The sequence below is a fragment of the Staurois parvus genome, unplaced genomic scaffold (genome assembly GCF_062004578.1).
Source record: "Staurois parvus isolate SC_StPar_1 unplaced genomic scaffold, SC_StPar_1.0 ptg000018l, whole genome shotgun sequence".
Classification (NCBI taxonomy): domain Eukaryota; kingdom Metazoa; phylum Chordata; class Amphibia; order Anura; family Ranidae; genus Staurois; species Staurois parvus.
The window spans coordinates 25,457,173-25,479,644 of record NW_028317814.1 but is presented as its reverse complement, the minus strand read 5'-3'; the positions used below and the strand labels follow the sequence as shown (position 1 = coordinate 25,479,644).

The 22,472-nt window shown below is 43.3% G+C and overlaps 1 protein-coding gene across 1 annotated transcript in view; it reads right to left on the bottom strand.

Moving 5' to 3' along the window:
- Positions 1-8,627: 8,627 nt before the first annotated feature.
- Positions 8,628-22,472, bottom strand: part of ADCY9 (adenylate cyclase 9) — a 186,073-nt gene continuing 172,228 nt past the window's right edge. Inside the window, exon 10 of the mRNA XM_089683430.1 lies at positions 8,628-21,439. Coding sequence (XP_089539556.1) covers positions 20,365-21,439 — 1,075 coding nt within the window. The 3' untranslated portion in view covers positions 8,628-20,364. The remainder of the gene's footprint in view (positions 21,440-22,472) is intronic.

Here is a 22,472-nt window from a genome sequence, read left to right as displayed (position 1 = left end):
GGAGTGGCCTAGCCAGTCTCCAGATCTCAACCCCATAGAAAACCTTTGGAGGGAGTTGAAAGTCCGTGTTGCCCCACGACAGCCCTAAAACATCACTGCTCTAGAGGAGATCTGCATGGAGGATGGGCCAACATACCAGCAACAGTGTGTGCCAACCTTGTGAAGACTTACAGGAAACTTTTGACCTCTGTCATTGCCAACAAAGGATATATAACAAAGTATTGAGATGAACTTTTCATATTGACCAAATACTTATTTTCCACCATAATTTGCAAATAAATTCTTTCCAAATCAGCCAATGTGATTGTCTGGATTTTTTTTCTCATTTTGTCTCTCATAGTTGAGGTCTACCTATGATACCAATTACAGGCCTCTCTCATCTTTTTAAGTGGGAGAACTTGCACAATTGGTGGCTGACTAAATACTTTTTTGCCCCACTGTACATGCACAGGAAGATTCCATACATGGCAAAGTCCATGATGCTGGTGTCTTCAGGACGGTTTGCAGTTCCCAGGAGTCCCAGTACATGGTTGTGGTTGGAGTCTTCAGCAGAAGGTGTCCCAGAGGAAGAGTCCCCTCGCAGAAACAGCTCTCTATAAGCAGCTGGAGATCACATCTTGGAGGTCTGTCTGTGTCCTCTTCCGATGCAGCAGACTCTGTCTGGGCAGAGCCCTCCTCCCTTTTATTTACATCACAGGGAGAGAGACAAAGATGCTTTCCAAATAGGGCAGCCAGCTGCCTCACTAACCCAGCATTTCAACCTGCTTTTCAGGGGGCATTTGACAGGCGGTGAGTAGGCAATATTGCTTCCTCACTGATAGGAATCAGCATATGTCTGTAGCCCCCTGTCCTCATTATTTTCCCCACCAGGCCCGGGAGAAATAAAGCTCCAGACACCGAAGTGTGCAAGCTAAATCTCTGAAAGTTTAAGACCGGCCATACATGGGTTGAAATTCGAAAGACTTTTCATCCGAAAATCGGACCTTAGGATAATCGGCCAATTTTCGCTCTGTTAGTGGGTCAATGGCACCGGCTGATTTTCGTGGTTCCTCCGCATTTCGTTTATCGGGCATGTTGGAAAATTCGTGAAAAATGACCGATTTTCGACTCAATGATGGTCAAATCATACGATCGTTTTTCAGAAAAGAATATGCGCATGAGCCGTGACCTGGAAGGAACAGAAGTTTCCCCTGTTCTACGGGGTGAACTTTATGACTTGGTCGGCTGATTTTCAAAATCATTGATGGCACAATCGGATTACCGAGCGAACAACGTTTCCGATTTTTGGACAAAAAATTGTTCGGAATTCGAACCATGTATGGCCTGCATAAGGGTCTTATGTATTGAAAACTGGCTTACAAAAACATTAAACATAAGGATCATTTCCATGAAAACATAGTAGGCCGGCCATACATGAGTCAAAAATTGACCTATTTTCCGTCCGAAAATTGGACCTAAGCATAATACAGTGGGTGTTGCTTAATCTCGATTTAACCCTGTAACCCCATACACCTGTATTAGTCTCGTTTGGCTGCAGCAACACCTGCCAATAGTGACGCACTGTTTAATTTGTGCCACAACCATGAAGCACAGCATCATGGCTGCTCATGTGTACAGCTGTAAGCAGCTGAATGTCAGTGTTCAGGTGGGCAGTCAGGACGGTTAAACCATGGCTCAACCACCTGGTTTTAATGCCCCCCTGCCACACATGTGAAAGAAGCCTTAGGCATCATTCACACATGGCATATAAAACACCACTTTTATAGAGGTCCAGCATTTTTTGGGGTGCTTTTAAATGCACTTGATTGTTAGCCAATGTGGCCTTGCACATTAGGTGTTTAACCCCTTCAGGCCGGCACCTTCTGGCCCTTTAAGGGTTTCAGAAGCTGAGAGACGGGGCGGGGTTTAGGGTCATTTGACGCCGTCACGGTGGTCACATGATCGGGAAAGGTCCCGATCGAAAGAGAAGATTGGGACCTTTCTGTGAGTACTGGACATGAGTGCTGGGAGCGCACAGGGCGCGTGCTCTCAGCACATGTTCTTTTTTATTAGAACGCGAATGTGCGGCCGCTTAGCATCTAGGCCTAGACGCCGTGAGGCCACACATTTGCGTTCGGCTGGTGTGAAGAGGTTAAATCCGTATTTTAAGAGCAGCGTTTACAGCCGTACAAAAATGCACAAAAGCTGCATATGGAGAGGAATTTAGGAAAAAAATGTATGCTTGTATGTACATAAACCCCACATATGGATGCAAATGTATTCCAGTGGCTAGAATAAATGAATATTCTGGTCAGTAGGATGAGTTTACATTCATTCGCTTCTAAACGCCATATGCCTGTAAACGCATGTAATTATGCACCAAAACAAGCATTTTTTTTCTTTTGCTTGATTTTTCTGCCATCTTCTGGCAGAAAGATTCAGTGTTGATTGGAGTATTTCACTGTGTGCATGACAAAAAATAAATTCTAAAAACAATTATAAGCGAGCAAATTAAAAACGTGAAGACTCCGGGTTTTAAAGTGGAACGGTACCCATAACAGTTTGATAACGTTCTTTCACAAAAGAGCATACATTCCACATGAATAACTATGTTACCAAAATTAGTGTGCGCTGTAAATGGCTCTTGTTTCTTCTTGCTGCAGGCCGCCATTTTGTTGAAGCCCAGAGCTTATATGTCTTGTCTAAGCTAGAGAGGAAGGCTGACAGAGGCTTTGCAGTGCTGGAGTTCATAGTTGAGGGAGAAAGGACAGAATATCATGGAGATACGATAATAGGCCAGGGGTGTCAAACTCCATTTCATCGCAGGCCGTATCAGCATTATGGTTGCCTTCAAAGGGCCGGTTGTATCTGTAAGACTAGATGTCCACAGCACCCCACCTCCCATTACATCAGATGTCCAGAATGCTACACCCTCTCCAACATCACCATGCACCCCGTTTGGGGGGCAGAGCTAGAAAGCAGAAAGTGCAGGGTCTGCAGGAGGACCAGAGGAGGAGTGGAGTCAGTTACCAGAGTCTGCTGAATGCTGAGACCAGGGGAGGCAGAGATGAGGGGGTGCTGCAGCTGCACTGAGCAAATGCAGTATTTGGCAAAGGAGTTCTATTCTCTTCTCTGCTGCCAACTGCTGAGACATGGTGGGGGCGGAGACAAGGGGGTACCTGCAGGAGAGGTGAAAGAGCCACATGAAATGGCATGGAGGGCTGGATTCGGCCTGCGGGCCTTGTGTTTGACACCTGTGTAATAGGCTATCCACTTTTGTGTCTCTCGGGCAGCTGAGTTTGTCCTGTCATCTCTCCTGCTTTTGTTTCTCCCTCCCTAATCGGTGTTCCATCAGTCTGTGTCATTCCTGTTGCTTTTTTCCTGATTGTCTCTCCAATCTAAGCATTGAAAGTGTGATCTCTGTAACTTACAGTTGTGATGAGATAGCGATAACTCCAATCTTAGTTGAATAACACAGGCAGTGACTCGATCAGATGACACCTTGTAGATCTTGTGAAGTTTATTCCATAAACTGAATCTTACAACAATGAACATCTGATAGGTCAAAAGATCATAATGTGATCTGCTTCTGGACATGAGGCTTGAAGCTGCAATGCCTTACTGGGAAAAGGGGTGGGCTATCTATACAGAATTAACTAAACCAGAGGAAAGGGAGGAGCAGAGACAAAATATAGAGAACACTTAAATGCATTTGACAGTCATGTGAAACATGACACTGCTTCAGCAACAGTAAATCCTACAGCTGTCAGCTGATTGGCCTCTAGTGGCTCTGATTTTAGGCACAGTACCGAGAATAGAGAACAACTGAGCATGTGCAGAGCAGGGTGCCTTACTGTATTTTAAACAGTATACACACTTTTTTTTAATGTTTTACATAGCTATACCTGCAAAAGGGGCCAGCCTGAAGTGATCTATCAAGACTTAACTTTCTGACTAAAATTCCACTTTAATCAGGTTTCAGAGCCCATTCATACTTAAAGCTGAACTCCAGGGAAAGTAAAAATCCTCCCTTGCACTGGTGTTGCCCCCCCCCCCCCTTCTCCACAGCAGGAGTTAAAGTGTTACTAAACCCACAACAGGAAAATCGGTCTGTATATGTAGTAGAGCATGCTTGTTATACTCACTGTGGAACCTAAGGGGTTAATCCTCTGCGTTGTGTAAATGGGCTGTTTGATCCTGTCTTTTTCTGATCCTTCTTTTACTGTCCCCAATCCATCTGCCATAGTACAGAGTAGCAGTGGCAAATCTGCACATGCTCTGTTTGGTGTGTATTGCTAGAGTGTAGAGTGGGGAGGGTGCATGTGATCAGCACAGGGACAATCAGCCCAGAGGGTCAGGAATGATGCAGCCTCATAGAACAGTCAGAGGAGAATGAAAACTCTTCCTACAAGATTAACCAGTGCTCGGCCAGACACTGATAGAAGTCACAAGACTTCTCTAACTGCTGATGACAAAAGGTGTTTAGCATTTTATATTTACTAAAATAATTGCATATCCATGTTGTGTGTACTGTGGCAGATCAGATATAGTGAATGCAGGGTCCTGGGAGACCGGATATAGTGAATGCAGGGTCCGGGGAGACCAGATATAGTGAATGCGGGGTCTGGGGAGACCGGATATAGTGAATGCAGGGTCCTGGGAGACCGGATATAGTGAATGCAGAGTCCTGGGAGACCAGATATAGTGGATGCAGGGTCCGGGGAGACCAGATATAGTGAATGCAGGGTCCGGGGAGACCGGATATAGTGAATGCAGGGTCCGGGGAGACCGGATATAGTGAATGCAGGGCCCGGGGAGACCAGATATAGTGAAAGCAAGGTCCTGGGAGACCAGATATAGTAAATGCAGGGTCCTGGGAGACCAGATATAGTGAATGCGGGGTCCGGGGAGACCAGATATAGTGAATGCAGGGTCCTGGGAGACCGGATATAGTGAATGCAGGGTCCTGGGAGACCAGATATAGTGAATGCAGGGTCCGGGGAGACAAGATATAGTGAATGCAGGGTCCGGGGAGACCGGAAATAGTGAATGCAGGGTCCGGGGAGACCGGATATAGTGAATGCAGGGTCCTGGGGGACTGATATAGTGAATGCAGGGTCCGGGGAGACCAGATATAATGAATGCAGGGTCCAGGGAGACCGGATATAGTGAATGTAGGGTCCGGGGAGACCAGATATAGTGAATGCAGGGTCCGGGGAGACCAGATATAGTGAATGCAGGGTCCAGGGAGACCAGATATAGTGAATGCAGGGTCCGGGGAGACCAGATATAATGAATGCAGGGTCCTGGGAGACCAGATATAGTGAATGCAGGGTCCGGGGAGACCAGATAAAGTGAATGCAGGGTTCTGGGAGACCAGATATAGTGAATGCAGGGTCCGGGGAGACCGGATATAGTGAATGCAGCGTCCGGGGAGACTGGATATAGTGAATGCAGGGTCCGGGGAGACCAGATATAGTGAATGCAGGGTTCTGGCAGACCAGATGTAGTGAATGCAGGGTCCGGGGAGACCAGATATAGTGAATGCAGGGTCCGGGGAGACCAGATATAGTGAATGCAGGGTCCTGGGAGACCAGATATAGTGAATGCAGGGTCCGGGGAGACCAGATATAGTGAATGCAGGGTCCTGGAAGACCAGATGTAGTGAATGCAGGGTCCGGGGAGACCAGATATAGTGAATGCAGGGTCTGGGGAGAACAGATATAATGAATGCAGGGTCCAGGGTTTAGTAACACTTTAAGGCCAGGATTGGCCGAAACGCCTTAGCCTATTACCCCGTTATTGAACCAATAAAGTTTTTCTATGTGGATTTGGAGCTAAGACTGCTGGCTACTTTGTATACTGACCCTTATGTCTTATCAGACCCTCTGACTCCATAATGTACTAAATACTTTTCTCCAGAACTTATGGGTCTGTAAATCAGAAATGTAAAGGGAACCCCAGAGCAGAGTATTCTGTTCCGTATGGAGTGGGCCATGTTAGAGAACCTGCAGTTTTAGGGGATGCTGAGATCTGTGCTCCAGCAGCTGCCAACAACACGGGTTGTCCCCCGAAGCCCAGTACACACTAGGGAGCTGACCGCAGCCTGCGTTATAAACACAGTCACAGCATTAATGTGATCGCTTGACACCAAACTGACAGGGAAATGAAAAATAAGTTAGGCTGATGTTTTGTAAAGGGATGGTCCGCACACAGATGCCCACTTCTCTTTTCATGTCTTCCGGCCTTCTGTAGCCGTTACACTGGGTGCTCCCCACCCCCCTTCCCCTTGGCCCCCATTGTTACCAGCCTTCAGACCTTACAGCTGGAAGACACCATCTGTCTATGCCAATTCAATAGACTGGAAGAGAATGGAGGAGTCACTTGGTGTTCACACATTAAATCCTCCCTCTCTATACAGAGGAGCAGATGACAACCTGACTCTTGGCCTCTGTATGAAGGGAAGCCTGCACTTCTGTGTTCTATTATCAGTGTTCTTGGAGCACTCTACAGAGGGCGCTGTATGATTGATGTCGGGGGTATAATATTTTATATTAGGTTGTGGTTTATGTCCTGATGTGTATTAAGGAAATCAATGACGTTAAATGACTAATGCAGGCCATAGATGGGTCGAAAATCGGCAGATTTTTTGGCCGAAAAAGATCGGACAATTTTCGCACCCTTAATGGGTTAATTGGTCGGCCGTTTTTCGGGGTTTTGGCACATTTTTTTTATCGGTGGAGTTGGAAAAAAATCAGGCGATTTTCCCAGCAATGATGGGCAAATTGGCAGATCTTTTTACCGATAAAAAATCTGCGCATGAGCCGTGGCCTGCAAGAAGAAGAAAAAGAAAAACAAGAAGAAGAAAAAGAAGAAGCAGAAGAAGAATTCCAGTCAGCTATTATATTTGACATGAAAAAGTATTGCAGTTGCAACAATGTATCTATTTGTATCCGAATAAAAACATCTGAACCTGAAATGGATACAAATAGATACAATGTTGCAACCGCAATACGTTTTAATGTCAAATATAATAGCGGGGCTCTCTGCAGAGACAGAAGAAATTAAATGCCGGCCGTAGATGGGACGAAGATCGGCCGATTTTTTTTACCGTTGGTGGTAACGTCGGCCTATTGAACGACCAATTTTTCGTTTTTTTTTTTTTTTTTACATGGACAGTTTTCGACTCATCTATGGCCTGCATAAGATCTCATAATTTGTAGCTTAATTGGCGGTTTATTTTATATCTATGGGGAACCAGTAGACTCTGCCATTAAAGGATCGCCAAGGTGAGAGGTGATGGGACAGGCTGGAGAACTTTGTCCAATCGCTGCGGTCCCTCCAGGCAATAGGCCAATATAAAAGGATCCGTCAAGGGACTCAGTAGCTGTTATAGATGTGGATGATATATCTGTCGTTTATTGTGTATTAGTAAGATAGGAGAGTTCTGTGTCCTGATGTCTGTGTATTAGGAGGAGAGGAGAGCTCTGTGTCCTGATGTCTGTGTATTAGGAGGAGAGGAGAGCTCTGTGTCCTGATGTCTGTGTATTAGGAGCAGAGGAGAGCTCGGTGTCCTGATGTGTGTGTATTAGGAGGAGAGCTCTGTGTCCTGATGTCTGTGTATTAGGAGGAGAGGAGGGATCCGTGTCCTGATGTCTGTGTATTAGGAGGAGAGGAGAGCTCTGCTTCCTGGTGTCTGTGTATTAGGAGGAGAGGAGAGCTCTGTGTCCTGATGTCTGTGTATTAGGAGGAGAGGAGGGATCCGTGTCCTGATGTCTGTGTATTAGGAGGAGAGGAGAGCTCCGTGTCCTGATGTCTGTGTATTAGGAGGAGAGGAGGGATCTGTGTCCTGATATCTGTGTATTAGGAGGAGAGGAGAGCTCCGTGTCCTGATGTCTGTGTATTAGGAGAGCAGCTCCGTGTCCTGGTGTCTGTGTATTAGGAGGAATGGAGAGCTCTGTGTCCTGGTGTCTGTGTATTAGGAGGAGAGGAGAGCTCTGTGTCCTGATGTCTGTGTATTAGGAGGAGAGGAGAGCTCTGCGTCCTGATGTCTGTGTATTAGGATGAGAGGAGAGCTCTGCGTCCTGATGTCTGTGTATTAGGAGGAGAGGAGAGCTTCGTGTCCTGATGTCTGTGTATTAGGAGGAGAGGAGAGCTCCGCGTCCTGATGTCTGTGTATTAGGAGGAGAGGAGAGCTCTGCGTCCTGATGTCTGTGTATTAGGAGGAGAGGAGATCTCTGCATCCTGATGTCTGTGTATTAGGAGGAGAGGAGAGCTCCGTGTCCTGATGTCTGTGTATTAGGAGGAGAGGAGAGCTCTGTGTCCCGATGTCTGTGTATTAGGAATAGAAGCTGGCCTCCGTCCTCTCCTTCCCACCAGCAGCTGCAACCTGCAATAGGATCCTTCATAATGGAGAATAGAGGAAGTGTCAAGTTACCAGCCCCTTCCTTTCCTGAATGAGCAGAATGAGTGATCAGTACCCATCACATACTGTGTTCATTCATAACTGAAGCATAGTAAATTAAATTGTATTTTTTTTTGTTGGGGAAGGGGGCTGTATGGGGCCCCGTGGTTTCTAACAGCAGCCCTGGGTGCGGGGCCCTACCTCCAAAATCCCACACCCTTTAAAGTACACAACAGAGACTTCAGAATATTCAATGCATTTATTTTGGCTTTGCAGGTCGTTCTGCAGAACAGCATATATCGCGCAGCAGGAAGGTGGGGTCGCGGCAAAGGTCTGAGCATACAGAGGAAGGGGAGGGGGGGGGATACCTGGGGACGGGTCATAGGGAACCGACAGATGACCTTCTATCCAGGCACTACAGTCTCCTCAAAGCGAGTACTATTCACCTGTGTACATAGAAATCTACACATATATACAAAGAGCTTTCTGTGCCAACTTGTACTGATCTTTATCATTGTATTATGTACAGGTAAATAAATAAACAAAAACATATGAATAAGTGGGAGTATGTCCATATACGTACATGTGTGTGTATATATATATATATATATATATATATATATATAATATATACAGCACTTTCAATCATATCCTAATAGCGCATCACCAACAATGGGGTTACAGAAGGCATTCACCAGCATGGTCAAGCATCCCTGTTCTTTCCCAAGCCACGGCTGTCAATAAGTCATAAAAGAAAGGTTGTAAGTGGGAACAAATGTAATAAATATAACTACCAGCAACAATGCCATAAAGGTAATAATACAAAGAAAATAATACAGTTTAAACTAAGTACATCACTGAAATCGGGTTCCTCTAAAAGGCTTTAGGGTCACTCCAGTACTCTAGTGTCTGAATAACTTCAAATACAGTATCTCTCGGGTCTTACCTTTCGACATACATCGCCATCTTGTACTTATATAAGGCTTTTGTCTGACCGAGACTTTAATAAAGAAAAATGGAAATGGAAAAGGCTTTAGGGTCCAAGATCATCATGCAAGTTCTTGTACAATGCTTTGACAGCTATCAGTAGTTGTTGCAGATCACATTGTCACAAAAGTAGCAATTGGACAACAAATGGAGTTACTATGTTTTAATGGAAATTATCCGTATGTTTAATCTTTCAGCACCAAGGTATAAATGGAGGTGGATTATCTCCTTCTCCAGATGGTTATATACACCAAAAATGTCCTTTAGTACCTCAATGTTGAAGGAAAACCTTAGAGTGCTCTTATCTGAACATGAAGATCCAACTTGCCTTCTACGGATGCCTGCAAAGCTCTTCCAGTCATCTCATCCACCTCTGAAATGACCTTTTATAACTTAGGTGGGGGCATTTTTTAATGAAGAATGTACAGGCGTACCTCGGTTTACGAATTTAATTCGTTCCGTGGGACTTTTCGTATTGTGAAAAATTCGTAAACTGAAATGCAGTTTCCCATAGGAACACATTGAAAACCAATTAATCCGTTCTGGAGGTCAGAAAAAAGTAAAAAAAAAGTCTTTTATCTGTTCACAACTCTTTATATAGTGCACTTTAAAGGCATAAATACTGTACAGGGACATGATTATAAATTAATTCGTAAATGCACTGAAAACCAATTAATCCGTCATATTGCAAGCAAAAACGAAAATGCATTGAATACCAATTAATCTGTTCTGGAGGTCAGAAAAAAGTAAAAAAAAAGTATTTTATCTGTTCACAACTCTTTATAAAGTGAACTTTAAAGGCATAAATACTGTACAGGGACATGATTAAAAATTAATTTGTAAATGCACTGAAAACCAATTAAACCGTTGTAGAGGTCAGAAAAAAGTCAGAAAAAGTTTTATCTGTTTAAAACTCTTTATAAAGTGTACTTTAAAGGCATAAATACTGTACAGGGACATGATTAAAAATTAATTCGTAAATGCACTGAAAACCAATTAAACCGTTGTAGAGGTCAGAAAAAAGTCAGAAAAAGTTTTATCTGTTCACAACTCTTTATAAAGTGTACTTTAAAGGCATAAATACTGTACAGGGACATGATTAAAAATTAATTCGTAAATGCACTGAAAACCAATTAAACCGTTGCGGAGGTCAGAAAAAAGTGAAAAAAAGTCTTATCTGTTCAAAACTCTTTATAAAGTGCACTTTAAAGGCATAAACACTGTACAGGGACATGATTAAAAAAAATTGTAAATGCATCGAAAACCAATTAATCCGTTCGTATTGCGAATAAAATTAGTAAACCGAGCCATTATTTTCAATGGACTTTCATTCGTAATCCGAAAATTATTTTAACCGAGGTGTTCGTAAACCGAGGTACACCTGTATATTAGTATCCAACCTCCGCCATACACCACCATGTAACTCTACAACACGACCTGGATTTTAAAGCCCATTCATATTCATGTTGATTGGTGTCCATTTCTCCTCTTCTTAGACTTTTAGACTGCCCATCCTTTGCACCTGCTTAAAAATCAAGCACGTGCACACAATATACCTGCATATATCCTGTGCTCTCCACCCTGTCCAATCAGAGAACGCTTTGCGTTCCTTCAGAAGCGAGTGGCCGACTCCATGTGTTGAGGATGCAACAGAGCAGCCACTTGGCAGAGGACCTGGAAGCAAATGGAGATCACTGAAGCAGAGGTGTCTACTTCAGTGATTTCAAGCTTCCAAGGGCATCGGCTAGGTATGGTATGTACATAGTTACATTGGTCCAAAGAGCACTAATGTAATTATGTAAAAAACTATCTATACCTGAAAATCATCCTTAATGTTTATTTTGAAGGGAACAATTTAATGTATACATTTACTTTACAACAGAGTCACTTGAAGGCTTAGATTTATGGGTTAGGTTTACGTTAGGAGGCAGGATCATTTTGGTGTGATAAGTTATAATTCTCACAGAAAAAAACAAAAAGTGAACTTTTAGAAGCCAAAAACTAAAGCTGGTCGTACACATAAAGAGGTCTCCTTCAGCCCTCTGAGCTCAATACGATAAATCCACAGATTCCCCCACCCATGCTAAATAGTAAAGGTCAGACATTCTCAACCATTTTACCACAGGGAAACCCTTGAAATTACCTTTTTGGACTCAAGGAACCCCTGCTAATATTTACTATATCTACAGCTCACAGTAACCTGTTAGTAGAGGTGAAAGCAAACCCCAGTGTCCCAGAACATGGGGTGTAGGCTTGTCCTAATACTAATCCAGAGGGCTAGTTAGTGTAAAGAGATAAGGAACACCACTACTCCCAACCAGTTCGGGTGATTAAACAATAAGTCCTCATGCACACTGGATGTTTTGATAACGCTGGTAACGTTAGCTGTGTAAAGTCACGTTAAAAACATGAGTTTTTCAGCTTTTTTTAGTGTTTTTGCATTAGCGTTTTGTGGCATTTTCCCGCGTTGGCGTTTCTTAGCATTTTTTTGTCAAAAAAGTCCAAAAATGCCAGTTTGTGACATTTTACTGCGTTTTTCAGCATTAGAGCATTTTTACAGCTAAAAAACTCCTATCGAAACCCACTAGTCCTGGCTTTTTTTTCCAGCCAAAAAACGTTGATTACAGTCTACAGTGAAGGAAATAAGTATTTGATCCCCTGCTGAGTTTGAATGTTTGCCCAAGGAGTGGCTCAAGAAGAAGCACATTAAGGTCCTGGAGTGGCCTAGCCAGTCTCCAGACCTTAATCCAATTGAAAATCTGTGGAGGGAGCTGAAAGTTCAAATTGCCCAACGTCAGCCACCAAACCTTAATGACTTGGAGAGGATCTGCCAAGAGGAGTGGGCCAAAATCCCTCCTGAGATGTGTGCAAACCTGACGGCCAACTACAGGAAACGTTTGACCTCTGTGATTGCCAACAAGGGATTTACCACCAAGTACTAAGCCATGTTTTGTGAAGGGGATCAAATACTTATTTCCTTCATGAACATGCCAATCAGTGCATAATTTGTTAGACATGCATTTCTTTTTAATTTTTTGTTGCTATTCTGTCTCTCAGTGTTACAATACACCTACCATTCGATTTTTAGACTGATCATTTCTTTGTGAGTGGGCAAACCTTCAAAATCAGCAGGGGATCAAATACTTATTTCCTTCACTGTATGTGTGCATGGACACATAGGATAACATGCTGGGGGGTTTACTAGCTGTAGAACAAAATGTCAAAAGCCAAAAACAGCCGCTGTAAAATGTCAAGTGTGTATGAGGATTAAAGAGCAGCTTCAGCCTACATGTCTCCACCAAACCACACACTCTGATGCATTTTGCCCCGGGGCTTAGTCATAGAATCCTATGCAAAATGCATCACGGTGTGTGGTTTGGTGGAGACATGTAGGCTGAGGTCGGTCTTTATCGCTTGTTCACCTGGGCTGGACAGGAGTAGCATCAATCCTTTCCTCTTTATACAGCTCACAGATCATCTGTATGATAGTTATTAGGAAGAAGGCTCCTTACATTTGTGGTAATTGGGAAGAATCTCCCCTTGCAGTTAGCTAAAAAAATCATCGTCAGTGGTTACTCATCTGAGAGGCAAAAGTATCTCATTGCTCAAGGAACCCCTAAAAACCTCTGGAGGAACCCTGGTTGAGAACGGCTGGTGTGGATGAATGAAAATCCTACTGCCAACTATTGTATTCTGACAGCCGGTATCAATGGCTTGTAAGCCACAAACCGAATATCGTCAGAAATCAGAAACCATCCAACATTCGGCTCGCGTGTACAGGTCCTTGTCTGACAGAGGCTGATCTCATGACCGGTTTCTATCAAATGAGGATGCTGCAAAACCAACAGCCAATCGCCATCCGATCAGTGCTCGCAGCCAATAGCTGCAAGCGCTGACCGGTGTATTGTGTGCGTGGTGGTAGGGGTGATCCCCTTGTCAGAAGACTGTAGCACAGCAGGGAGATTGCCCTACTAACATTGCATAGTTAAATCAAAGTCTTCAGGTTTTTTTCGTTGGATTGAACAAAAAGTAACTTACCATGTGTACCAGGCATTAGAATACCCGAACAGTGATTGGTTGCAGTCATTGTTCAGCTGACTTTTTCTTTTACCTCCTTCTATTACTCAGTTGACGTTTGCCGAGCCAGGTAGTGTCAACAGGGCCATCCATGGCTTACATTTCAAGCCGTGTATGGCAGGTTTACCATACCATCGTTCTTTATTAAAAATATCAGGAATATCGATCTTCTTTCACTATCCTATATGTTAATTATACTTTTAGTGATGTACTTGGTTTTAATTATATTATATGGCTGGTATTGCTCTCATTGCACCAGAACTGCTAATAATTGTGTTTGAATAAGGCTGTTTTCTAGTTAGAATTCATCAAAGCATGGGTTGGGAGAGGGCCAGGGGTGCCTGAACTCATTACCAAATTCTTTGTGTAACCTTTTGAGCAATAACAAGAAGTTTGCATGAGCTGTTTGTTTCATACACCAGTATATTACACATGTACATCTTTATGCGCACACCCCCAATATGCATAATGTTGCACTTAACAAATGGTTAGAGCCAAATTTATCATTTGGTAATGAAGGCAATAGCAAACTATAGCTTTCCAGCTGTTGAGGAACGACTAATACCAGAATGACATACTGGGACTTGTAGATCCACTGAGTCTAGAGAGTTACTGATTGCCTATGCCTGCCGTGTATATGACCATTCATAATATAAAAGCTATGAGGTAGGCATTTATAAAATGCAAACCAAATAAAAAAGAAACCTGCATCTTTGAGCCTGTTTTTGAACGTTTGTGTCTAAATGTGGGACACGGGCTGGTTTTAGGTTGAAAAAAAAGAGTAGGGCAGATATATAATATTTTTCTAAATCTCAAAGGACGACTTTCTGGATTCTTACCCAAATTCTCTATCATTAGTAGAAAATGATCGATAGAAACAAATACATGTACACCAAGACCAACCTAGCAAAAAGCATTGGAGCACTGTGTGGACTTACTATATAAACATAGAGTATTGATTGAATTAAAATAGCTTTAATTTTTTTTTGTCAGCAGCCATGTGGCTGCATTCCCTCTTTTCTCAGTGTCTGTAGGGTTGGAGGTGTCGGTGTGTAGAAGCCGCTGAGTTATTGGTTCTCTCTAAATTAACTTTTGGTGCTAGATTAATAGGTAAGAGTAGAAAGCATCCTGCAAAGAAGGGAAGTCGTAATGACCTAATTTGCTACCAAACCAACCAATCAGTGCTATACTGAAGATACAGCTGCTTAAAGCAGGTATAGCGTCTTGAAGAAACTTCAAAATCTAACATTTTTCAGTGTGTTGGATGCCTGGTTTCCAGCTGTTGGTTCTACCAGCCCCTATATTTGTTCTGTGTCCTTTAAGACCCTTTCATCTGGGAGGTGGACTTTACCTGGGAGGTCGTACTTACCTCATTTGCTACCAAACCAGCCAATCAGTGCTACACTGAAGATACAGCTGCTTAAAGCAGGTATAGCGTCTTGAAGAAACTTCAAAATCTAACATTTTCCAGTGTGTTGGATGCCTGGTTTCTAGCTGTTGGTTCTACCAGCCCCTATATTTGTTCTGTGTCCTTTAAGACCCTTTCATCTGGGAGGTGGACTTTACCTGGGAGGTCGTACTTACCTCATTTGCTACCAAACCAGCCAATCAGTGCTACACTGAAGATACAGCTGCTTAAAGGAGATATAGCGTCTTGAAGAAACTTCAAAATCTAACATTTTTCAGTGTGTTGGATGCCTTTTTTCCAGCTATTGGTTCTCTCAGCCCCTATATTTGTACTGTGTCCTTCAAGACCCTTTCATCTGGGAGGTGGACTTTACCACCTCTCTGAAAAACAATTCAAAATTGAACAGCAGTCTTTAGGTGTTCAGGAGGCACTACAGCCTCCCCCTTGATGCCTGTTTCTTTTTTTTTGTACGATCACAAGGGGAATTTTACATAAAATAGTAGTTGTGCTGTGATTCCATTGAATCAGCGCATTTGGCAAGCGACACAACCTGACAAATGTGACATGGGGAGTTAATCTGTTGCTCCATGGAGTATCTCAGCCATGGCAATGTGTACTGAGATAAGCAGCCATCATGTTAATTTGTAGGTAGGGGGATGTGGTAAAAACTTGGATTAGCTGTTTGTTTTTAACACTCGTGTAAAGCTAGCCTTACTGTTGTAGGAGTTAGTGAGGAGACTACAGCAAGGAACCAGGCATCTGGCTCACAGAAGTGTTGGATGTTGAAGATTCTTCAGGCAGCTATATCTGCAGACAGTGGTGTATTTAGGTTTTGTGCTACCTTAGGCAGAAAGAGCCTGACATTGACCAAGAGCACCTCTGCCCTCCACCCGAGCCTTCCACTACCACTGCCCCCATACACCAGCCACCATCCCCCATGGCGATAGAGAGAAAGACACTCACCTTCACAGCTCCAGACATCCCCAGGAAGGAGAGTCAGGCTGTGCATACACCGTCATGAAACCCACAGCATCTCTCGGAACCCACCAGGTCCCCATGCCGTGTGTGTCCCTTCTTCCAAGGGGCAGAGCTGCCCCCCCCCCCCTGAAAAATTCCGCCCTAGGCAAATGCCTTGTTTGCCTTGTGGTAAATATTGTCTGCAGTAAAGCGCTGATCGGCAGCCTGGGCAGCAAAGGAGACAATTAAGAACTCCCTTCTTTGCAGTGAGAGAGGCAGGTATGAACTTTTTTTTTGCAGAGGGCACTTTGTTTTTCATTTGTATTCTGCTGGCATTTGACATCAGTTTGAGATGCTTATGACATTCATTCACAGGTTCATATGCCCTGCAGTTGACCACCTTTTGACCTGCAGTTGATCTTATGTTCCCGTAGTATGGAACGAGAAGTAGTTCTGATGTGATCAAAAGGTCATCGAACAGGTCCTTATTGTGCTGTACATGTTTGATCTCTGCTGTCAGTAAATGTACAGTGGAAGAACCTGATGTCGGAAAACTTGTAGTGCCTACGGTGCCACCTAAATGTATCATTGTCAATTTCTGGGTATGTTTAAAACCCAGTCCCAGCTATTCTTTTTCCGTTTTTGATAGAGTTGGGAAGGGTTAGAACCTACAACGGTTTTACTGCCTTCTGTGACCATAAAGTGGACATTTCCACCTACCCCTTTATCAGTGACATCTGATGTGTCAAGACACGACATGGTTTCAGCAGGACATTAAGGGAAACAACCCCAATGTAGGACACAGACAGAAATAAAGCTTAAAAGAAAATGTAACCCTTCCCCATTATAAAGGTTTTGGCGGGAGCCGGGCTTTAATATTTTAGCACTTACATATTATTATGATGTGCTCCTCTCAAAACGGAAGCCCATGGTGTGGTCTGTAGTTGGGACTCCTGGTTCCCTTTCACACCTATGCACATGCATTTTTAACCTGAACTACTATGTTTATGCATATTTAAATTTTGGTATCTTTTAAACACTTTGTTGTTTATGCATTATGAAATATACAGAAAGGAGGTTTTCTGTGCTGAAAATATGTTAAAAATACTCAAAGTGACTTGCATCATTTAATATACATTTTAGAGGAACTACATGACAAAATTTTGCCATGTCCTTCATCCTAAAAATGTACTAAACTGCAGTGCATCACCACAGGAAAGTAGATTTGTCTGAACAGGCCAAAGCTTGGAGGACCATGTCACTGTAAGGACTGGCTAAGGCCTTGCAGGCTTTGTGGCCTAGTCATCTTGCCCTATAAAGATTACATTTGGATTTCTTGGGGTTTGTGCTTTTTCCACATTGCTCGCTGCCTTGGTAAATAAGTAGGAAGGAGTCCATTAAGACCACCAACTATCCTTAATTTGATTGCGCTGCCTTGATTTTCAGAGGGCAGAACTGGCAACACAGTCATGGTTGGTGACCACCTAAGGTCTATTTGTGCAAGTATAACATGTCTTGGTTTGGGATGTTTAAAAAAGGAAGATGTATGTTTTAGAGCACCCAAAATCATCTTTCTTGAATCCACCAATGTGACCCATCATCACCTACCTTAGGCAAAGCACATCCATATGGCGTTGTTCTGGTTTTCCTCCATGATGCATGATCAGGCCTACTCTGAACACACTACGGAATACCTTCAATCTGTTAGGCCAGCTAACTAGAACTTACAGATAATGATCCTGGCAGGAGGTAAGGTTATTTTGTGCTTCATGTCTTCCATCATTGTATTTAGTGAACTCATCACTGGAATGCTGTACTGGCAGCCACTTTGTTAATTAAAGTAGATCTAAACCCAATCAATAAATCCATTATACCCTTTAAAATGTTCCTGTTATTTCAAAAATTGTTTTCAATATTTTGTTTTTATGTAAAATAATACAAAATGATCCTGCCATGCAGGTCCTTGTTCATGCACTTCCTGTTATGCGATGACAACTGTCATAACTGTGCTTCTATTTTGTCACCCTGTCATGTGCTCTACTGGTAGATACTACAAGCTTCTGTGCCGATACACATTGGGGGCCTATTTATAAAACATTCATGCAAGCTGAATAAAATGTCACTGTCATTTTTTTGTAAGAGATTGTCAGCTTCATCTAGTGGAGTTTTCTGAAATACCTCAATGAGACAACGACAGCATATTGCGGTCGCCAGATGGAACTGATGACACAGGAATCGTTTTCTTACAAACATTAATATGGCATTGCGCTCAGCTTTCAAGAATGTTTTTTGACATTCGTGCAACAAATGTTTTATACTTAGACCCCATTGTATAGACATGGTCACCCATTGTCACAACCAGGAAGCAATGATGTGCAGCTGAGGATGGAACGAGTGCATGGACACATGAAGTGGCTGAGAGAGGCTGAAGAAGATCAGCATCACTCACATGCAAAGATGAAAAGGAGGCGAAAACTATACTTTATAAAAAAAAACAAAAAAACAACGCAATTGTTTATTGCTACACAGTGATGTTAAAAAACGAAATGTCATCCAATTAGGTTTTAGATCTACTTTAATAGTTGTAAAAAACTAACAGAACCCCTCTCTTCCAGCATGTCATGAAACAGCAGTAGCGTTCCTTCCTAGCAACAGGCTAAATTGTTAAGTCAGTATCTCCTGCTCATAAAATGAATGCCGACATTGCAAATAACAGGGGAACTTCAATCCTATACATTTTCCTTAATTGTTTAAACACACCCACTTGGATGATAATCACCCCTACATATATGTTTGTTTTACCTAAAATGTAAATTTGGCTCCATATGTTTAAGCATGTACACAGGTATCTTTTGTTTTGCAGTTCAAGGGATACTGCACACATATGCTAAACCATCTTAAATACATACATACACACATGGGGAATTTTATTCCCTTTAGCTGTCGTGATAATACATTTTATGTATTCCTTCATATCTTTCCATTTTTATGCATACTATTACTGAAGGGGAAATATCAGATTTAAAAAAGTTTTTTTTAAGTCTGTGCTGTGGCATTCTGTTTATTAAATGTATTTTTTTTTGTCTTTTGTCACTTCTTTTTGATCTCTTTGGTCAAGAGTTGAAACCAGGTTACCGCACTGCAAAGGCCGATATGTTTGTGGCTTACATGGATTTGTATGGATTTTGGAAAAAACAAAAACCTGATACTTCCCCTTTTAACAGTTGCTTGCTCACTCTTGACAACAATATGGCCACTCCTCCTCCTGGGAATCATAAAAGGAGAGGTCATAAATAACTTTTTAGTAAAAGAGGTACCTTATTATATTGTTCTGCTATGGCAAACACAGAGGTTAAAATGTATCTCAAAGACCTTAAGGAATATTGGGCCATACACAAGAAGACCATATATTTTTTTTTGTTAAACATACCTTTTGAAGTTCTACTTTCCGCCTGTAGGAGGCGACACACCTAATGGGAACTGGTAGGCAGCTAAAGTGTTACTGAAAACACATTACAATCGCTTTGTCTTAACGTGAACCTGTAACCCATGCACCTTCAGCAGATGCAGCCATTTAGTGAGGCGAGTCAATATTAAGGAAGCTGTGACATCACAAAGGCACGAGGCGCAAAGTGGGAAATGACAGGCTGATTATGGGTTCCGCCTGCAAAATGGCTGCTTCCATGGTGCATGGATGGTGGGTTCACGGTTACATAAAAATGAGTAATTCACTACCTCTTTCCCCATTCATAAAAATATCCCACCCCGGTGTTTGTCACGGGTGGGCAGCAGTCCAGAGCGGCGCATGCTTTTGGCAAGTATTAGCGAGAATTGCGGCAAGGTGTCACTGTCATCTCATCTGGACGGGCAATACCCAGAGAGCGGAAGGCACTTAGTTCAATCCTCAGTATGGCTGACGAAGGTTGATAGAGGAGGAGGCATGAGATGGGGGCGAGAGAATGCCCTTCTCACTAATACATGGTCCATCCAGTGTCTGCGCAGCCCTCCAGAGGTAATCTAGAAGGAGGAGGTGGCATGCCTTCGCTTAAGAGTGTTTATACATTGCACTAAAGATGGTGCCAAGAGACCCAACTCTGTCACCAAACGTCGGATTGCAAGTTGCACCCCCGACGGATCTGGATGTTTGCCCTTACTGTCACTCCGGAAATTTTCGAGCCAGCCGTGGCTACTAAGCACAGCTCAGAGAGTTGTCCAAATATAGTGAGCGAATGTGGAGCCCCAACTTTCTTCATGTGGGTGGAGTTAAGTCATGGTGATGTCACCACTTATTGTAAGAAGTATATGATGTAGAAATGATTCAGATTAGAAGCCCACCAACATGTGTCTTGGAGAATTAGGAGCCATGTATTTAGATATCCATCAGGCCACACCACCATAAGACTGAGTTGTGGAATGATGCAGTGGCTCTTGGAACACAATGAACAAGTCCATGAGCTGGCACAGTGAAGAGCGGGGATGCTCAGCTGGGCTTCCAGCTCTTACATTCTTGGTGGCCCCACAAACTATCTGGTCCTTCTCTGCACCACCAGTCTCACCGTGCTCCTCCATCACGACCCCTGTCCTCAGCCTTCTCCCGCTTACGTGCCATTTCCCCACTGCCAGACTCTGCTGCCCCTTTCCCTCCTGCCACTAGGTTACTTATTTCATCTGTGGGGGAACGGCCGATGCTTCCATCCACCTGTACCCGGATGTCAGGAGAGATTGATAACTGATGGTGGGGCACTAGGCCTCCATTGTCTGTACACTTTGGGTATAGATAGGTTTTCATCTGTCCTTTTCCCTTGACATTGACGGTCCCCCGGTAATCGAACTCATAGCCCATTTTCACTAACACCCTACAGCTTTCCTCACTTGCCTGGATGCGGCATTCCACTCCTGTTGTGTCCATTCTGCTGGCAATGTTCACCGTGTCCCCCCAGATGTCATAAAGCAGCTTGGTGGTCCCAATCACTCCTGCCGTCAGTGGACCATGGTTAAACCCAATGCGGAGTTTGAAGTTAAACCACAGCATGTTGTTGTTGAAATCATCCACCACACTCATCATTTCCTTGGCAAATTCAAACAATGTCTGCAGGTGGCGATGAGGCTGGCTGCTGTCCTGGCACTGAGATGGGTTAAGTCCAGAGGCGGCCATGTAAGTAGCACCAATGGTCTTGATCTTCTCAATGCACGAATAATGAGGCTTGCTAAGGAGCTCATCAAAGTCCCCAATGAGCTCATTTAAAACCCTGTAACACTCTTTTCCGCCTTCATAATTTTCTTCATAAAATTCGCTAAAGTTGACTATGCTGGCGAATATTACACCAGCATCATCGTGGTTCTTGGAGTAGCTTTGGGACACCTTCAACTGCTCAGCTACATGATAAGGGATGATGTTGCGTAGAAGCCAGTCTGCTTGATCTCTCATGCTCTGGATCTTAGTACGGTGCAGGTCTGCCTCCACGTCACCGTGGTAGTGAAGGCGGTAACTGACCTCAAACTCTCGATTTAGGAACCACACGAGAAGGAGGAGCAGAAAATAAGCTACGGCAAGTTCTGGTCCAAGTAGGGAGGTCGGTGTGCTTGAACTGTCAGGATTCAGAACGTCAGGAGGAGGAGAGGAAGTGCTACAAAAGAAAAAAGAACAGCTTTTAAGACAAAAGTATTTATTTTCCTGCATCTGCTATTGATAATAGTGATAACATTGAGATTTAATGGTCACCGCTAATGCCTTCTAATTAACTTCCCACCAGGGACTCTATATGCGTGGAAACAGTACATTTTTCTGTTATGAATAGGATTTCCCTGTGAGCTCCACATTCTTCCCACAACCCATAAAGGAACTGGAAGGTTAACTGTCTTCTGACTAAACTGGCCCTATGTGTTCAAATCACTATAACAAGGAGATTAGAATGTAAACCTTTCTGGAACATGAAATGATATAAATGATTCCCTGAGCACACGTTTCTACCAGGTCTCCAGGATTGTGCCTGGACCCCTCTTTGTCAAATATGTAGAAGCCTCCTAACCAACCTAATAATAAAATAATTAGGAGTAGCTTAAAGTAGTTGTAAAGGTAAAAATGTTTTTATTTTTTACCCTAATGCATTATCTGTATTAAGGCAAAAAATCTTTCAAAAGTTTCAACCCCTCCCCTCCCCTCCTCTAGCCCCCATTTACCTGAGCCTGACCTCGATCCAGTGCTGTGCTCATCTCCAGCAGCTGTTCTCCCCTCTCTCTTTTCTCACAAGGGACTAGGCAACAGTAGGAGTCAAGGAGTCATTGACTCCTGCAGTTAACCAAAGCCTGCGAGGAAAGAGTAAGGGGGGGGCAGGACCGAGCCATACTTTGTGTGTCTATAGATCCACACAGTCCGACTTGGGATCAAGTCCACACGAGTGCCCCACAGCAAGCTGTGGGGGCACTCAGGGAAAAGGAGGAGCCAGGGTCTCCAGCAGGGAACCCCAGAAGAGGAGATTTTGGGCTGCTCTGTGCAAAACTATTGCACAGAGCAGGTAAGTATTACATGTTGGTTATTTAAAAAAAAAAAAAAACCTTTCCAAATAAGTCTTGTCTTGCCAAAAGAAACCAGTTATGAACTTTTTTCCCTTTAGTAACTAGAAGTATACTGTGCGCTTGCACACTCTGATGCTCCGATGT